Source organism: Vipera berus, assembly GCF_964194415.1.
Source record: "Vipera berus genome assembly, chromosome: Z".
In the NCBI taxonomy this organism is placed as follows: Eukaryota; Metazoa; Chordata; class Lepidosauria; order Squamata; family Viperidae; genus Vipera; species Vipera berus.
In genome coordinates, this window is record NC_138205.1 from 49759921 (window position 1) to 49777139 (window position 17219).

A 17219-nucleotide genomic window follows, 5' to 3' on the forward strand; every position below is an offset into this window, starting at 1 on the left:
AGGTCTGATCTGCAACTACAGGAAACGTTTGGTTGAGGTTATTGCTACCAAAGGAGGGTCAACCAGTTATTAAGTCCAAAGGTTCACATACTTTTTCCACCCTGCACTGTGAATGTTTCCATCTTATGTTCAATTAAAACATGACAACAGCTAATGTTTGTGTAGTATTATTTTAAGCAGACTGTGTTTTTCTATTCTGACTTACATGACGTTTAGAGTACATTTTATGGCCAATTCATGCAAAACTCCACGTAATCCCAAAGGGTTCACATACTTTTTCTTGCAACTGTATATGTGACAGACAGGCTGGAATACCTTTGTTGCAATTGCTGTCTTCACATTCTATCAAGCCTTCTAGTAAAAAAGTTACGACCAAATTATTTCTTTGTGGATAACTTTTCATTTCAAAAATGGGGGGAACATTACATTCTAATGAAAGTTTATACTATGGATAATAATAGCAGGCATTAACAATATCACTATAATGCACTTAAAGAAATTAGGAATTCTAAGAATTCATTTTAGAAATACCCTAAACTTCAGGACAATTTTGTGTCACTTCCTCCCCTCAACTTCTTTTTTTATTTTGTATTTTATCTCTCTTTGAAACTTAATGAAGTTGAATAAAAAAAGGAAAATCTTTTAAGACATAATGGTAGTATTTGCATCTTACTGAAAACAGTGATTAGGTCTTAATAAATTAGAATGTTATTAGGTACATGCAAGCTTTTCTCTCCTGTTTTGCTGCCATTTCTATATGAGTCTAGAATGCACTGTGTCCAAATAAATCAGGATTTATTTATTTATTTATATTTATATACCGCCCTTTCCCCGAGGGACTCAGGGCGGTTTATAAGGCAAATTAAAACAATACAATAAATGCAGGTTAAAATAAAATAAAATTAAATAGCCCCAAAATAATTAAAAATTAAACCTTAACCCAAAACCCTCAGTCCAGGCCGGCAAGCTCGAATAGCCAAGTTATAACCACACACTTTATCTTAAAGATGGAATATGATGCTGGCTGCTCTGGATACAATAAATTATAATCCTAGATCTCAACATCATGTTTACATTTGGTTAGATGTTTGACAGAAAGAGTGATGTAAAAGAACCACCCTCTCTATAGCTACACTGTTCAGCAAGGTTGCTTTGAGTAAAACCAAGCAAAGAAAATAGATCTACAAAAGATAAAGACATTATTTAATTATTTTTGTGGAGACTGCCCAGTCATCATCAAAGCATGGATTAAAACCTAAGACAAATTGTGTCTGTCATTGGTTTACATATTTACAGTTCAAGAGAAGATTAAATTAGATTTAAAAGTTATGGATCTGCCTTTGCAAAAAGTGAACTGGAAACTTTACTACGTGGTAATGATGAACACATTATTGCTAAGATCTATAAACTTTTATTGACTTTGGAGAATGCCTATGTGAAACATGGTATGACCGAATGGGCAAAATCTTTTTGGATATAATATAATGCTTGACCAATGGGAAAATAGTGGACAAAGGGTTTAAAATTTACACTAAATTATAATTTAAAAGAATTTTTTTATAAAATGATGTACCATTGGTATTTAACACTGAATAAATTATCAAAAATGCATATAGGTATTTCAAATGTAAATGTAAAGAAGGAACTTTTTACCATCTATGGTGGGTCTAAGACAAAGCAAAGAAATATTGCAGTAGGATTCATGTCTTAATACTTAAAGTGAACAAAAGCTGATGGAGTTAGCAAGGATGACTAAATTGAAGGGTTTAATTGAAGGAAAGAGTACAGCTAACCTTGTTTGCACTTGGAACTGACTTCTACACTGTCCTAGAGGTGGGGGGGGGGGGGAAATGAAACTTTGACTTTTATTTTTGCTGATTAGACAGGTTTGTTGTTATAGAAATGGCTCGTATATATATTACTATGTAAAAGTAAAAAGTTGAACCTTTATGTTATCTTAATGTACTGCACTAAAGATTTGTAAGTCAATGCTTTTTTATTTTTTTCCCTTTTACCCTAGACTTCCCATTGCACTTCCTTTTTTCTTCCTTTACTTTCCCATAATTTTTTTTTAAAAAATTATTTTATATTTTGATAATAAAAATTTTAAAAATTTTAAAAGGAAAAAAAATACAAATGTCGTTACACATTTCTTTCCTAAGCAAATTGTTATCTTGTCCCTATCTCTCTAACCACTGGAAGCCAGGAGTTAGAAGACTAGATACAAGTCAACATGCAGTTGGAATTAAAGTTTGTGAACCCTTTTTAATTTTGAAACCCTCCCCCCACAAAAAAATGCAGCTTTGGATAATTTGCCTCAATAAATACATGAAGAAATATCATGCTTTGAGTTCATTTGTTTAATTGGTTTCTCTTTTATCTCATCTTAGCACTTGGATGGCTCATAAGTTGCGTTTTAGCTCATATTTATGCAGAAAAATTCAGAAAGAGTTCACAAACTTTTAAGCACCACTGTAGCATTGTTTTTATCCTGCTCTCAATGCATCGGTAAGTATAAGGAGAAAACAGAACTAAATACCATTGCAAAGAGAGGCAGACAGGAGAACAACTAAGAAGCCAGTAATTCCAACAAGAAATTCAATTTAAAAAATGCTAAGTAAATGGCTCAATTATGCCAAAAGTAATTACACCCTTGTGTTGCAGAGTTTGCCATTATAGATCAGGAAAGTGAAAAATACAGAGGCATTTTAGTATCAATGTTTAACCATGGAAATACCTTGCTTGTTTCGGGACTGTCTGGGTCAAACTGGACCTGTTTAGCTGCAAGTTCTCTGCCTGTATCCACATCATAGCACAAGTATACCCGACCAAAGGCACCTTGTCCTAGGAGCTTCCCTCGTCGCCAGTTGACTGGAGCACTTGGAGCTGTCAAATACAAGTCATTTTCCATTTATAATTCCATCCTAACACTGGCATCAACACTACCGATTTATATCAGATAATTTAATTTCTAAAGCAGTAAGATAAAAATGTTTCCCACTTGTAAATTACAAAAGTCTAATATCCCAGCTGAAAACTGTTCACGTGTAAATACATGACTTAAAATAATGCTGCAGTTAATTAATTCTTGCTACTGCCCAGGAACAGTCGCATTAGCATTTCATCCGTTTGCTATTCCAACATCCCCAAAGAGCAGCTAAACCATATCAAAGATGATCTCTCTTGGCACTCTTATTAATGACTACCAGTAGCCTTAAAGAAGCTTCTAGGGTAGGCTAAGCTGCCATTCTTGACTGCTTAGCCCTAGGAAAAAAGAGGAAAATTCTGATCTTAATTATGAGCAAGAAAGCATCTGCATAGGTAAATTTCCAGAATTTTCCCTTGGAAATAATTGAAAGTTTGTACTGAAATCTGTAATGCTCACCTTATTGAAATCTGGTGCATTAAATAATAACTGCAACTGAATTCCCAGTATAATGAAGAACAACCCTCACTGTCCCCAGCCAGTGACTGCAAAAATGAGAATTATAATCCACCACATTTGGAAGACATCAGGTTGAGGTTAATATTATTTTATAAGTTATAAATAATTGTTTATTACAACAAAATTGCCCTGTCTAATATAATTCATGTAATTTACAAGTCATGTCAATATAGGACTGCAGTTCTCAAAGGCTTTGCAGAATACATCTATACAGCTGCTCAATAACATATTATTCAATGACCTTAATATGCTTCTATGCCTGCAGCTTCACCTGTGTAAGCAAAGGAGAAATAGCATGCTGTATGAGTACTGTATTGCTAAATAAGACTAAAGGTCACCATAACGTTTTAAACAAACAACCCCTGTACATTCCTCCTTATATAAAGATGGGAGAATCTTCTAACGTTGAAATATACTGGCTCACAAGCTAATTGTGTTCTTTAAAATGTCAAGCCAACCCATAAAACTCTCAACTTTTTTCCCCCCATTCACAGTTTTGCTTTTCCCCCCTATTTGATCCCAATGCTGTCTGAATGGAAACTGTAACCTTGAATATTCTGGCTTTATCTTGTTCTTCTTACTGCATTGCTAAAGTGTATTCCATTTTTTTTACTGTTATGATTCTGTTTTCTCTAATCTTCTCCATTGCTTTGTACAGCGTCAAACATATCTAAAACCCTTTGAAGCTTTCTAGAATAACTGAAAGAACAACAGAAAAAAAAACCTACAGAAGAAAGCAATCCTGCCTGTTTTTTTCTCATGGGGTTTTCAGAGTTGAGAAAGAAGGATCAGAAATGTAATTCTAATCATTTATGCAGTGGAAAATAAAAATAAACAGAAAATAAAATAAAAAACCCAAACCCCTGTGGCCTTTATTGCCTACTACAAGGCCTTCAATGAAGTCTTTTGTTTCCTCTCCTTTTTCAATTTCTTGTTACTAACAATGATTACAAGTTGTCCTTGATTTACAGCTATTCATTTAGCAACTGCTCTAATTTACACCAGCAGTGAAAAAAAGTGACAACAGTTCCTCACACTTACAACCGTTGCAGCATCCCCATGGCCATGTGATCAAAATTCAGACACTTCACAATTGGCAGGTATTTATGATGGTTGCAGCATCCCAGGGTCATGCTATCACCATTTGAGGCCTTCCCAGCCAGCTTCTGATAAGCAAAGTCAATAGGGAAAGCTGGATTCACTTAACAACTGCACGATTCATTTAACAACTGCAAAGCTTTGCTAAACAACTGTGCCAAAAATGGTTGTAAAACAGGGCACGACTCATTTAGTCATTTAGATATAGCAGGAGTCCCCAACAGGGTCACATAAGTGGCGGGCTAGTGCGGGTGCACGCAGCCCCACTCGTGCGAGCAGTGGGCACCGCCGCTCACACCCCACTTGCACAAGTGGTGGTGCTTGCAGCCCCATTCGCACAAGCACCAGCGCTCGCGGCCCATTCGCCTGACTGGCACCACGCGCACGTGCCTGTCTCTCATTCACACAAAACCATCCTTTTCCCCCCTTATGCTGGCTGCCAACCCGGAAAGGTTGGGAACCCTGGAGTATAGGGTAGGGTTACGGTAGGATAGGATAGCTTTATTGGCCAAGATTAGACAACAAAGAATTTGGCTCCAGTGTAGAAGCTCTCAGTATGAATAAAAAGCAAGAGTAATAACAATCATAATAATGATATAAATAAGAGGAGCTGGTAAAGATGATGAGAAGGATAATAATACTACAGTCATACAACATGGATATGTGATGTGATGTGTGTATTTAGACTTAAGACAGCACTGTAGGAACTAGGTGTTCAACAGAAAGACGACACAAGGGAAAAACCTGTCCCTGTGTCTAATTGTTTTAGCGTACAATGAATGCCCTTTGGCAACCTGTTCATCTGTAATGTTTTCACCACTGCTGGGATCCACATCTGATGGCAAGATTTCTTCACTGTTACCATAATTATCAGGGAATATTTCAGCAACAATGTTTTGTTTTTGTATCTCTACTGCATAGAATTTAAAGAATATTTACTGAATTTTAATTTAATTTTACCTGATAGTTTCTGCATTGATGTACTAGCCAGCCTAGGGATTTGCATTTACTATTTTTTCTGATTTGCTACAGGATTATTTTTATGCAATTCTTTGAATACTTACCTGAAAGTAAATTACTCAGAGGGTCTTGTTTTGAGAGGCATAAGATTTTATTGAAAGCACAAAATAAGCAAATTTTGCCAAATGTTCTATTTTATTTAGGAGAAGTCCTTATATATTTTTTTATCCTAGCGACTCAAAACCCCTTCCCACCCTGGAATACAGTTGAAATAAACTCCCCATTCTCAGTCTACAGAACACACATATACAAAGTGCATATTTCTCATGAATACAGCTTTTCCATAAAAAGCTTTGTATCCATTATTCCAAAAGGAAAAAAACACTTCACACAAATGTTGCTTTTCCAAGCATGCAAAATTTCCACTGTAAGTTTTAAAAAAGGGGAATTCCACCTTTTCCTCCAGACCTTGTACCTCTAAGAGCAGTTGCTGCTATGAATTTTACTCCCTCTGTTAAAAAGTCCATCTATTAATGCAAGCAACACAGCATTCTGTGATAATCCTAATGGGTCACTAATGTCCAATATTTTCTATGGTCCGTTCTGAAATTAGTAAATTCCTGTATCTGGAAGCATCAACTCACATTTAGTTGGAATGTTTCTCTCCTGCACAGTGAGGGTATTCTCACTTTCCGCACTCCACATACGTCCACAGGAGTCTAGATACTGCACCGTCAGACCAAGGTTCTCCCCATTGGTGCTTAAGGAACGGCTTGATGGTACTAGTGTAAAGAGGTTGCCCTGTTGCCGCCGAAGGCGGGGAAATGTCCTCCGGCCTGAAGAGTTAACAACCACCATGAAAACAAACTAAATACTCTACTCAAAAGACTTAATACAACAAAACAGGAGTGGGGTTAACATTTTGGAAGTTCAATGAAACACCGAACTTTTGGAAATTCAATACAACATTGAGTTTTCAGAAGTTCAATGAAATATACAAGAAATCAAGTGTAATTATTTGCTATGCAAAGGAAGAATAAAAATGAATACACACTGAACAATTCTACCTTAAGAGTGTGCAGGCTAATCTTGAATTAACAATGTGCCTTATGTACTGGCAAATGAAGGAGAGGAAAACCAGTCTTTTTGCTCTTAAAAATGGGTTTCCTTACTACAAAATCATCTACGAATCAGTTTTTAATTGCGCAATAAATTATGAATATAAGCACTCTTTTATAGATAACAAAGAGATGTTGCTTATAAGGTATTGCTTTCATCCTCTTAAAACCCTGGAATAGTCAGGAGTTCCACATCTTGAATTAATGTAGTCCTCCTTTCCTAACTCTTTCTTTTCTTTTCTTTTTGAATAAGTGTACTGCAGTAAAAAAAGGGACGCGGTGGCTCAGTGAGTTAGGATGCTGAGCTTGTCGATCAGAAGGTTGGCAGTTTGGCGGGTCGAATCCCGAGTGCCACGTAACAGAGTGAGAGCCTGTTACTTGTCCCAGCTTCTGCCAACCTAGCAGTTCGAAAGCACGTAAAAATGCAAGTAGTAAAATAGGGACCACTACGGTGGGAAGGTAACAGCGTTCCGTGCGCCTTTGGCGTCCAGTCATGCCGGCCACATGACCACGGAGATGTCCTCGGACAAGCGCTGGCTGTTCGGCTTTGAAACGGAGATGAGCACCGGCCCCTAGAGTCAGAAACGACTAGCACGCATATGCGGTGGAACCTTTACCTTTACCTTTTTACTGCAATAAAACAAGGAGACAAGGAGTAAAACAAGGAGTTTTATTGGTATATTTTTCCCTGCTGCCGCCTCCTCCTCCTATTTTCAAGCTATTTAAAAAAGGGACGAGGGGAGAAAAGGGGTTGGCAAGTGTGAAGTGGAAAGGTTTTATAGGGAATGCTGTGAAGTAGTAATCCTATTATTAAAATTAAAAAGAGATTGCACACCCACCGTCATTATAATCTTTGTACTGCATAGAGACATGGTAACGCCGAGGGTACGTTCCACCTTTCTCAGGTTTATCAAAGATTTGATTCTCACGATCTATAACAAAGAAGCAAAAATGTTACATTATCAAACATGCATATACAGGGATCATTTCAGAAAAAGTGTATTTTGCCACAGGTGGTAGGAAGAGAAAAAAATCATTAACATCACCATGGGAAGACCTCCAATGTAGATCCATGGGAGGTGAAGTGAGAGGCCTGGCAGTGGGGAGTTCAGGCTTCACATATCTGTCTGTCTGTCTAAGTGGTGAACATATTCCTTCTTCCTCCAATTTTCTCCACAACAATCCTGTGAGGTGGGTTGAGCTCAGAGAGTGACTGGCCCATAGTCACCTATCTGGCTTTCAGGGTTAAAGGAGACTTGAATTCAAGGTCAGAATAAACAGAATAGTAGAATTGGATGGAGTCTTGGAGGTCTTCCTAGTCCAAACAGGAGACCCTATAACATTTCAGACAAGTGGCTGTCCAGTCTCTTCTTAAAGACCTCCATTAAAAAACAAAACTTAAAAGGTTTCCCACTTCTAGCCTGATGTTTTAACCACTAGATCAAAATGGCTCTTAACCACTAAATTCAAACTGTTATAATAAAAAATGAATCAGAAGTACAGACATGATTTAGTTTTTCAGCTATCTCTATTGCCCAGAAAACAGGTGGTTTGTTAATATCACTAACTACATATTTAAACATTTTCGTTTAGCTAAAAATAAATGCAGTAAACATGCAAGTTAAATATGAAAATCCTCTAGTTTATTTGCCAACAGCTATCTGTGTAGAAAACATCTCACCTGAGAAATCTTGCCTATTATCTGGAAAGCTCTGGGCTCTGGACATGCAGGATTTTCGGAATGAAAGGCTATTTTGACAAAGTGGAATAGAAGAACACAATGTTACATGTTATACTGGCATGACTTCCAAAGTATTCTGTCTGTGTGATGTTCTTGTTACACTCTACTTTTTTTAATGATACAGATAAAAAATATATAAAAGTATTGTGTTATTGTGTAAGAAAATAAACACAAGAATTCAAAAGTCTGCCTATGATACGTTTTGTTTATTATGTTCTATCTTATTTCCCCCTCTATATGTTCAGCCTAACTATATAGGCAAAATAGTTACATATTAATATTTTAGTAGTTAAAGTAATGGAGGAAAGTTGAAACTACTACAGAGTTCCTATCAATAGTTCTTGCTGTCAATACCTTTCTCCTGACTGGCTCAAGGACTGACAACTACCAGATAGGGAATTTTCAGCACTGCTTAAGGGATCCAACATCTAGAACAGAAGATTATATAAAGTTAAGTTAAATTTAGCCTACAGCTGAAAGGACACAGTACAAAACTGAGTTCAGAGATTTTATGTTAATTTCATTAAAATTGACAAAGATTAACTACGTGGGACTTTTTGTAGAATCAGGCACGTGCTCAATTGATAGCATTTCCATCTATTATATTAATGGAAATATCACCATAAGAAAAACTATAGCCTGTAAGTAGCAACCATTTTCATACTCAGGTCAAATGTTTTTTCATTTGGGAGGGCACACTTATGCATGTCCACTCTCCCATTCATTTCTTCTTCTATGTATACACATTTTTCCAATCAATGGTGCTAAGAGAAAGGAAGAGGAATAGGAGTAGGTTTCTTCTTCCCTCCTAACATCTTGCACAGAAGTACTGAATTGATGGGAAGGAGACTTGTGGTTTACCTTCTCTCTCAACAAATCTGAAGTAATATATCTCCTAGCAATGGGAAGAAAGTTCTCTCCTAACAACGCCATGTAATATTGTTAGGTTCTAAATGACAGTGGACCTCAGAAACCTAGAGATTTCCTTCTTCCTGATAGCAATGCAGTCCATCCCTTCCAACCATACTGACCAGAATCACAGGGAGACATATAGAAACAAAAAAGCAGATAACTAAATCTTAATATGGAAACCCAACAATTTTTGGCATGTCCAGAGGGATGAAGGTAGTCCTGAATTTTGCTATCAAATACAGTGTGATTTTTCCCCCATTACAGGTCATTGTGAAAACTATATTGACTCTTACCTCTAACTGATAATACTGATCAGTTGGCTTAAAGGGAAAATGGAAAAAACTGGAGCTTGGCAGGACCTTCGTAACAATATATGAATTTCCTAGCTGTATATATCCAATGCCGCCCCCCCGCACTTGCAATATACAAATGGTCCCCAGCATGTCAACATTTCTATGAGAAAGCAAAGAATCAATTCCTGAAGCTAACATTAAAACATAATGTTCAAAAAAGTTAATTCTATAAAATGCAGGTTTACACATACACACATATATACATATGAAAACATTTGGGCATGGGCTGTAGCTCACTAGTAAGACATGCAGAAGGTCCCATGTTTGAGATCTGGCATCATCACATAAGACAGTGTTTGCTCCGAAGCCCAAGGCTTCCTAAAGATTTGACTGTAGTTTCCAAACACTTTCCAAAGTTGATGCTGAATTATAATTGTGACTGTAACAGAATGGGGAAATAGTAAATATCCAGGACAGTTACCTTAATTGCATTTAAGTAACCAAATCCAATCTAAGTTTAGTCCAAATTCAATCCACTTTTTGGAGTGAATGATTCCCAACACACTACCAAATAGAGGAACATCCTTGATGGAAAGTAAGAAAAACTCAACTGATATTGAGAGAGCTGTTGCCAATTGACGTAAGTGGTAATATAGTATGGAGGAAGAAAGATTACTGATTCGATTTGATCTGTTTGAATGTAAGACAATTTTTTGCTATACAGCATACAAAAACCTCAGTTGAGGAAATCAATGGACATTACAGGCTTTATTTTTTAAACATATTTTTATCTCACTTTTTATATTGTATAAATATTTTTATACTGATCAATTCTTTGAACTTTCAACTTACGCTTTGTTCATTGGTCTCTGGTATAAATTCTCCTTCACTGTTTATGCTGGTATAAGAGCCCTGGCGAGCAATTCGCTGCTGTCTCTCTGGAACATATCCTGGTGGGGGTGAACTTCGACCTGTATTCTGAGAGCCTGAAGATTTAATTATGCTTATTAAATGGCTGCACAAGATAAAGGACATCTGAAAAGAAAGTGATACAAACAAAATACAAGCACCACTGCTAGTGGATAGAAGGTCAGTGGCATTTAGACCAACATTAGGAATATGGCCTGAACAATGGATCTTACATAAGAGACATTTGAAAGATTGTCAGGATAATAATTTAATAGCTAAACAGCTTATGTAATGATGTAATGCAATGTAAGATGGATGATGCAATAATAGGAATGACTCAGCAGGTGTGTGTATCCCTTTAAGAGCCTGAGTATAAAAGAGAAGGCTTTTGCTGCTGTGTTTTCTCGTCTGTTTCCTGCTGTAACTGCTGTATGTTGGAGTTCGCTGTATCACCACGTGTATGTATTTAGCTCCTAGTATATATTTGTTGATAGTGTAATATAAACCACCATTTAATACAAACCACTGTTTACTGTATTTACTCTGGGTTACCTCAGCACAATAAAAGTGTGCATGCTCTGACAAAGATTCTGTATGTGTGATTCACCTGATGATAATTTAAGCAAGCATTCTGACAATGCAGAGTGATGCAACTTTGCAAATGGAAAAAGAAGAAATATGCAAATAAAAATTACAAGAAAAATCTTTAAGAACATCCCCCCTCTTCAAGAATGAATTCATCATCAACTACCTATCCACATGTCACCCAAGGCAGTCTTAGTCAGCAAGGAAGAGTATAAATCTAAAACGCAATGGCCAAGTTCATAGACATGAGACCTATCCATTTCCTCAGGTTCAATAGGTTGAAATTGTTCCCAAATAAGAGGGCAAGTCTTCACCCCAGGTATCTCCAAAGCACCTGTACAAATGCTCTAACTGAATGCTCTTCAAAGGGCTTTATAATTAATGATTTAATTGCTTTATATTTTTGTACATTTATTATTGATGAAATATGATCTTATATGAAATTAAATTAAATTCATACAGCCGGCGCTAGAAGGCAGGAAGTTACAAACAGAAAAGCAACTGGAAAGGAAACAGAAGGCAAGGAAGGGAGTTCTCTTATTTTTTGAATTTTTATGGATGTGATTCAGAATTGAAATAGGTGGAAATAGCTGCAAAGCCATAATTTTTAGTTCACATAACTATTAATAGTAGAGATATGAAGAAGGAAAGATGGCATATATATAACATTAATATGCACAGAATTGTCCAGGAGTCAGATACATGAGGATAACAAGCCAAAAATAAAAATGTTGGCAGAGCTCAATATTATTTATGGTCATTAATACAGTGACAGACTAATACACTCACTGATGGACAGGTGTCTGCTTCGGGTTTCAAGTGGCTGGTAGGCAGTATTTACATCTCCTGTAGATTGGGAAGTTTTGATTCTGACTTGCTTTATCATCCCAGAATGGGATGGGAGACTGATCTGTTAAAAACAAAGCGAGAATGCTAAGATTTAAACAATTTAAGGTTTGAAGGTTCGAATGTTTTAGTTTTAAAACAGTGGCAAGAATGGAAACAAATAAGCAGGATGGCATTATTGATCTATGACTAAAAGTAAAATCAAAATTGTTATTTCTATTTGTGCCAAGGGATTGAAGTATACAATATCATGGTAAATTCAGAATATTAATCTTGAGCTAGATAAATACTGGATAGGAACTATAGTTGGAGCGCTATGGAAATCTAGATCTGAGTTACTAAAGATTCCTCACTGTAATATTAAAATTAATGAGGGATATATTGTTACCAATATATCCCTCATATACGCAAGTTTATATCTTTTAATTTATCAAATATAATGGCATATAGATAAATTCAAACTGAGGTTCAAAGATTTTCTGAAATAGAATTCTCAGTACTTTACAGTCTAAATATTATCTGAATTTGGTAGGCACTAGTAGAAGCAATTGGCAAATTGCCTATAGCCCTTATAAGTAAAAATGGCATTTTTCAAGCAGAAAATTACTTTTTAAACAGTGAAAGATATGTAATCATATGCCAAATTTTAATTTTTTTTAGCTTTTATATTACCAAGTTAATTCTACTATGACAGAAGGAATTAATCTATCTTCGAGATATTGGGGATTATAACTCTCATAAATCCTAAAATTAATGTTATCAGCAAACAAAAATGTGAATGAAATCAAACTAATGCATTCTACAATGTAGAATCAATAGTTAAATTGTTAAGAGATTCAAAACTTAATAAGGCTTTAAATATATGTATCGATATGAACTAAAGATCACAGCACAACCTGAAAATGTGGGAGACTGAAAATCAATCAATCAATGCAATATTTGAGGTAGAAAATATGAAACTGAAATAGATTACATTGCTTTTACTCACATGATTTTTATCCTGAGACAGCAGTAATATTCTAAGGCTTTTCACATTTGCGCTTCGGTCTAACAAATCTATTGCCTTATCAAGGTCATCTTGACTTTTCAAAGGAATAGATAACTGCAAATAATAAATAGAGACAATAGAGTTCATAAAGGTTCATTCCATTTTAAATTCTGCATAGCAACAATGGTACAGCAAGGCCACACTGACTCTTATATTGCTTTATGCAAATGGATTTGGTATAACCAGAATTTATGTAAGGAAAACATATATAAAAGGGCAATGCTATTCCTTCAGGTATACTTTGAGCTGCATTTATTTTGCATGAAGGAAACAATTCTATTATCACCTTTATAACTTAAAGTTATTTCTACATGCATTTTCCTAACCGATCTCCAGAAAACCTTCTATTCCTCTCAATTTATTTTAAGAAGAGTGTGGGAAAGAGATGAATTTAATTTTAATACTAAAAATCAGTTTAGCAATTTCAAATTTTTAAGCTGGTTATTTTTATTATTTTCCAATGATACTTTTTTTTCAATAAGTAAAGCAGACCTCTTCAACTTGACACTTTCTGCATTATCTGAACTACATGCTAGAAGGGAATCTGTTTCATAATTTTATTAAATGTAAAAAGCAGATGAATTCCCAACACGTTTGGAGGACACTCAATATAGAAAGCAACTGCAAATTGATTACTTAGTTTTACCTACTTAGTTTTTATTTAGTTTTATTTGTTTATAACATAAAATATGAAAATACAAAAGCAAATAGTAGGGGACAAGAGTAGAGAAAGGGAAACAAAAAAGGTGTGAAGGGAGGGGGGAAAAACAAAAGGCGTTGACTTCCAATTCTCTTTGTTGCTGTAAAATCAGACATTCAAATCAAATCTCAATTTTTTACATTTCTACAGTAGTATGCACTAGCCATTTCTGTATCAGCAAATCAGTCTAATCCAGGGGTGTCAAACTGCCGGCCCATGGGCTGGATACATCATGCCAAAACCATGCACACTTGTTGCGAGTTTGACATCCCTGGGTCTAATCAGTAAAACCCAAATTATAATATATTTTTTTTCAAGCACAAAGTCCAGAAGTGGTTTCCAAGTAGAAACAAAAGTACTTATGTTCTTTTCTTTTATCAGCACAGTCAATTTGGCCATCTCAGCTAATTCCATCAGTTTTTGTAACCATTCGTCCATGGTAGGAATCGAGGCATCCTTCCACTTTTGTATAGAGCAATCTTGCTACTTTCACCATATATAAAATCAGACTTCCAATTTTTTTTCCAGTTCTCTTTCCAATAAACCCAGAAGGAAAGTTTCTGATTTAATCTTTATGTTCAGCTTAAGAATTTTCTACATTAATATATGAATCCTACTCCAATATTTCTTTGTCTTATCACATGTCCACCGTAAATGATAACAAGTCCCTTCTTTACATTTACATTTCCAACATTCATTTGAAATACCTTTATACATTCTAGATAACTTATCTGGTGTTAAATACCAGCGATACATCATTTTGTAAAAAATTTCTTTTAGGTTATAATTTAATGTGAATCTCTCCTACTTCCTGAAAGGATCATTAATGTATTGATCCTCTCAATTGTTCCATTTATTTGAAAATTAATTATTCTCTTTGGTAAAATTCCCTTAAATGAAATAAAGTATCTCGTTTTTGACAGATACTTTAAATATAATTAGTTAACTGTTTGAAAACCAGGAACTGCAATTATTTCAGACTTTGTTAAAGTCAATACAATTTTTCAGAAAACTTGAGCTGTATAAATCATTTTCGAGTCACAAGTACTATTCGGAGGGTGTGTGGGGTGTCGCAATCTTATATTTTCTGAGCAGGTATTTACAGGTACCGAAGATACTTTTATTGTGATTACACCTGAAACAAAAGCATTTATTTCTGAGAGTGGCTTGCAGAGCTTATTGTTTTCACTTTATCTTTGCTGATAAGTTACTACCTCATTATTCATGTAGTAGAGATCCAGCGGCTGCCCAAAAGCTGTTTTCACTTTCTGCTGAACGTCTTCATAGCGGACAGGCCGGGCAAAGGGGATGATTCTGGATGGGACACCAAAATACTGATTATGGCAGCAAAGTGGGCTCTAGATAGTTCATGTAACAAAATGATTTGGACAGTGTATCAAACTTTTTTCCTCTTTTCTTCTAAATTGTTAATATAATAATGTTCTTTGCTAATATTCATAAATTCTCTCTCCTTCATTTTTACAGGCAGCCCCTCCATCTTGGATTCTGTTATTTATGTAATTTTCAATCTTTAATAGTAAAAGAAAAAACAAAAGTTTCATTACAGATCAAATTCAGCTTAAACAAGATAACTGCAAAAGAGTCAGATTAACTTATATTGGGGCAATGATAGGGGTTTTTTTTTGGCGTTTGGGGTCTCTGTAATCCACACACTGAATTTGAAACGAAACACTCAAGATGTGAGCGAAGTGAAGACTTTCAGCTTTAATTCAAGAGGTTTGACAAAAGTGCAGCTGTTAACCATTGAGAAATTACAGCCATTTTAACACATATACCTGCCCGCCCGGTGTCTCATAAATGATAGGACAAATGGCTATCAAGCAGTTTCATTACCAGGTGTCACCTGTTCCCTCATTAGTCCATGGCAAATCAAAGAACTAAAGGTTTAGTTCCGACTGTTACATTTGGTAGCTGTTCACTGGAACACTCAACGTGAGGTCCAAAGAGATGTCTATGCAAGTGAAAGAGGCTATCATTAGGCTGAAAAAAAAATTAACAAAATAAACAAAATAAGAGAGATAGCAAAAATATTGCTTAAAACAACAATTTGCCATTCTTAAAAAGAAGGAATTAACTGACAGGCTCAGCAGCACCAAAAGGCCTGGAAGACCACTGAAATGGATGACTGCAGAATTCTGAAAAACTTTTTCACAATGTCTAGCTAAGTCCAGGACACTTTGGAGGGGGCAGGCATATCATTGTCAAAGTCTACAATCAAATGACAGCTTCATGAGAGTAAGCCACCTAAAAAAGCCTGCCCAATTCTGGAATAAGATTCTTTGGACTAATGAAATGAAGAATGATGGGAAAAGTCTGGAGAAGAAAAGGAACAGCTCATGATCCAAAGCATACCACATCATCTGACAAACACGGTGGAGACAGTGTTATGATATGGTCATGTATTGCTTGCCAGTGAAACCAGGTCAATGATGTTTATTGGTGACTTGAGTGCTGATAAAAACAGGAGGATGAAATCTGAAGTATACAAGGCTGTATTTTCTGCTTAGATTCAACCAATTGCTGAAAACTGATAGGACGCCAATGGATAATGACACAAAATATATAGCAAAAGCAACCCAAGAGTTTCTCTAGATTAAAAAAAAGGGATATTCTTCACTGGCCCAGTCAAGTCACTTGATCTCGGTGCAACAGAAGGTTCACTTACTAAGGCATGACTGAAGACAGAAAGATCCACAAACAAACAACAGCTAAAGGCAACTGCAGTACAGGTGTGGCAAAGCATCTCAAAGGAGGAAACTCAGCATTTGTCCTGTATATGGGTTCCAGAAATTCGGGCACTGACCGCAAAGCATTTTCATCCAACAATAAAAAAACAATTCTTGTATTTGTAGTTACGTTAGTTTGTTGTTTATAAGCCACCAAAAATGGGAGTGGGTGTATTAAAATAGCTGTAATTTCTAAATGGTAATGCCACACTTTTGTCAAACCCCATAAATTAAAGCTAGAAGTCTTCCCTTCACTCATATCTTCAGGGTTTCATTTCAAATACAGTGTGGTGGTGTACAGAGGCCAAACGCCCAAAGACTATCAATATACAAACCTGACTGTATATCTGAATTGCAGTGAGGTATATAAAAAGAAAGAACAAAAATCAAAATCTTACCGTCTTTCTCCATTATGTTCAAACTTTATCCTGATGTCACTCTGCCAAAATAAAATTATTCATATTACCTATTAAATACTTTCATAATATTTATTCAGTGCATAATGATGGGGGTCTCCCGATACTCCCATGTAACACCTCTACTCCGTGAGCTGCATTGGCTTCCAGTTGCCCTTCGGGTGAGATACAAGGTGCTGGTGATGACCTATAAAGCCCTAAATGGCGAGGGTCCGGGATATCTGAGGGAACACCTGCTGCCAGCATCAAGCTCCCTTCGTCCAGTGCGCTCCCACAGGGAGGGTCTTCTCAGGGTGCCGCCGATTAAAGATTGCCGGCGGGTAACACCCAGGGGTAGGGCCTTCTCAGTGGGCGTGCCTGCCCTTTGGAACCAGCTGCCCGCGGAGCTTAGGACTGCCCCC

At 36.2% G+C, this 17219-nt stretch overlaps 1 protein-coding gene across 3 annotated transcripts in view; it reads right to left on the bottom strand.

The window, feature by feature from the left end:
* The window catches only part of MAP3K3 (mitogen-activated protein kinase kinase kinase 3), a 61450-nt gene that overhangs the window by 21727 nt on the left and 22504 nt on the right, over positions 1-17219 (bottom strand). For all 3 annotated transcript variants that reach the window (XM_081343735.1, XM_081343736.1, XM_081343737.1), the window contains exons 4-13: positions 16801-16841; positions 14870-14969; positions 12896-13009; positions 11851-11971; positions 10420-10553; positions 8717-8790; positions 8303-8370; positions 7461-7553; positions 6148-6339; positions 2738-2886 (exon numbers count right to left, since the gene is read on the bottom strand). In XM_081343735.1, the coding sequence (XP_081199861.1) occupies positions 2738-2886; positions 6148-6339; positions 7461-7553; positions 8303-8370; positions 8717-8790; positions 10420-10553; positions 11851-11971; positions 12896-13009; positions 14870-14969; positions 16801-16841 (1086 nt within the window). The remainder of the gene's footprint in view (positions 1-2737; positions 2887-6147; positions 6340-7460; positions 7554-8302; positions 8371-8716; positions 8791-10419; positions 10554-11850; positions 11972-12895; positions 13010-14869; positions 14970-16800; positions 16842-17219) is intronic.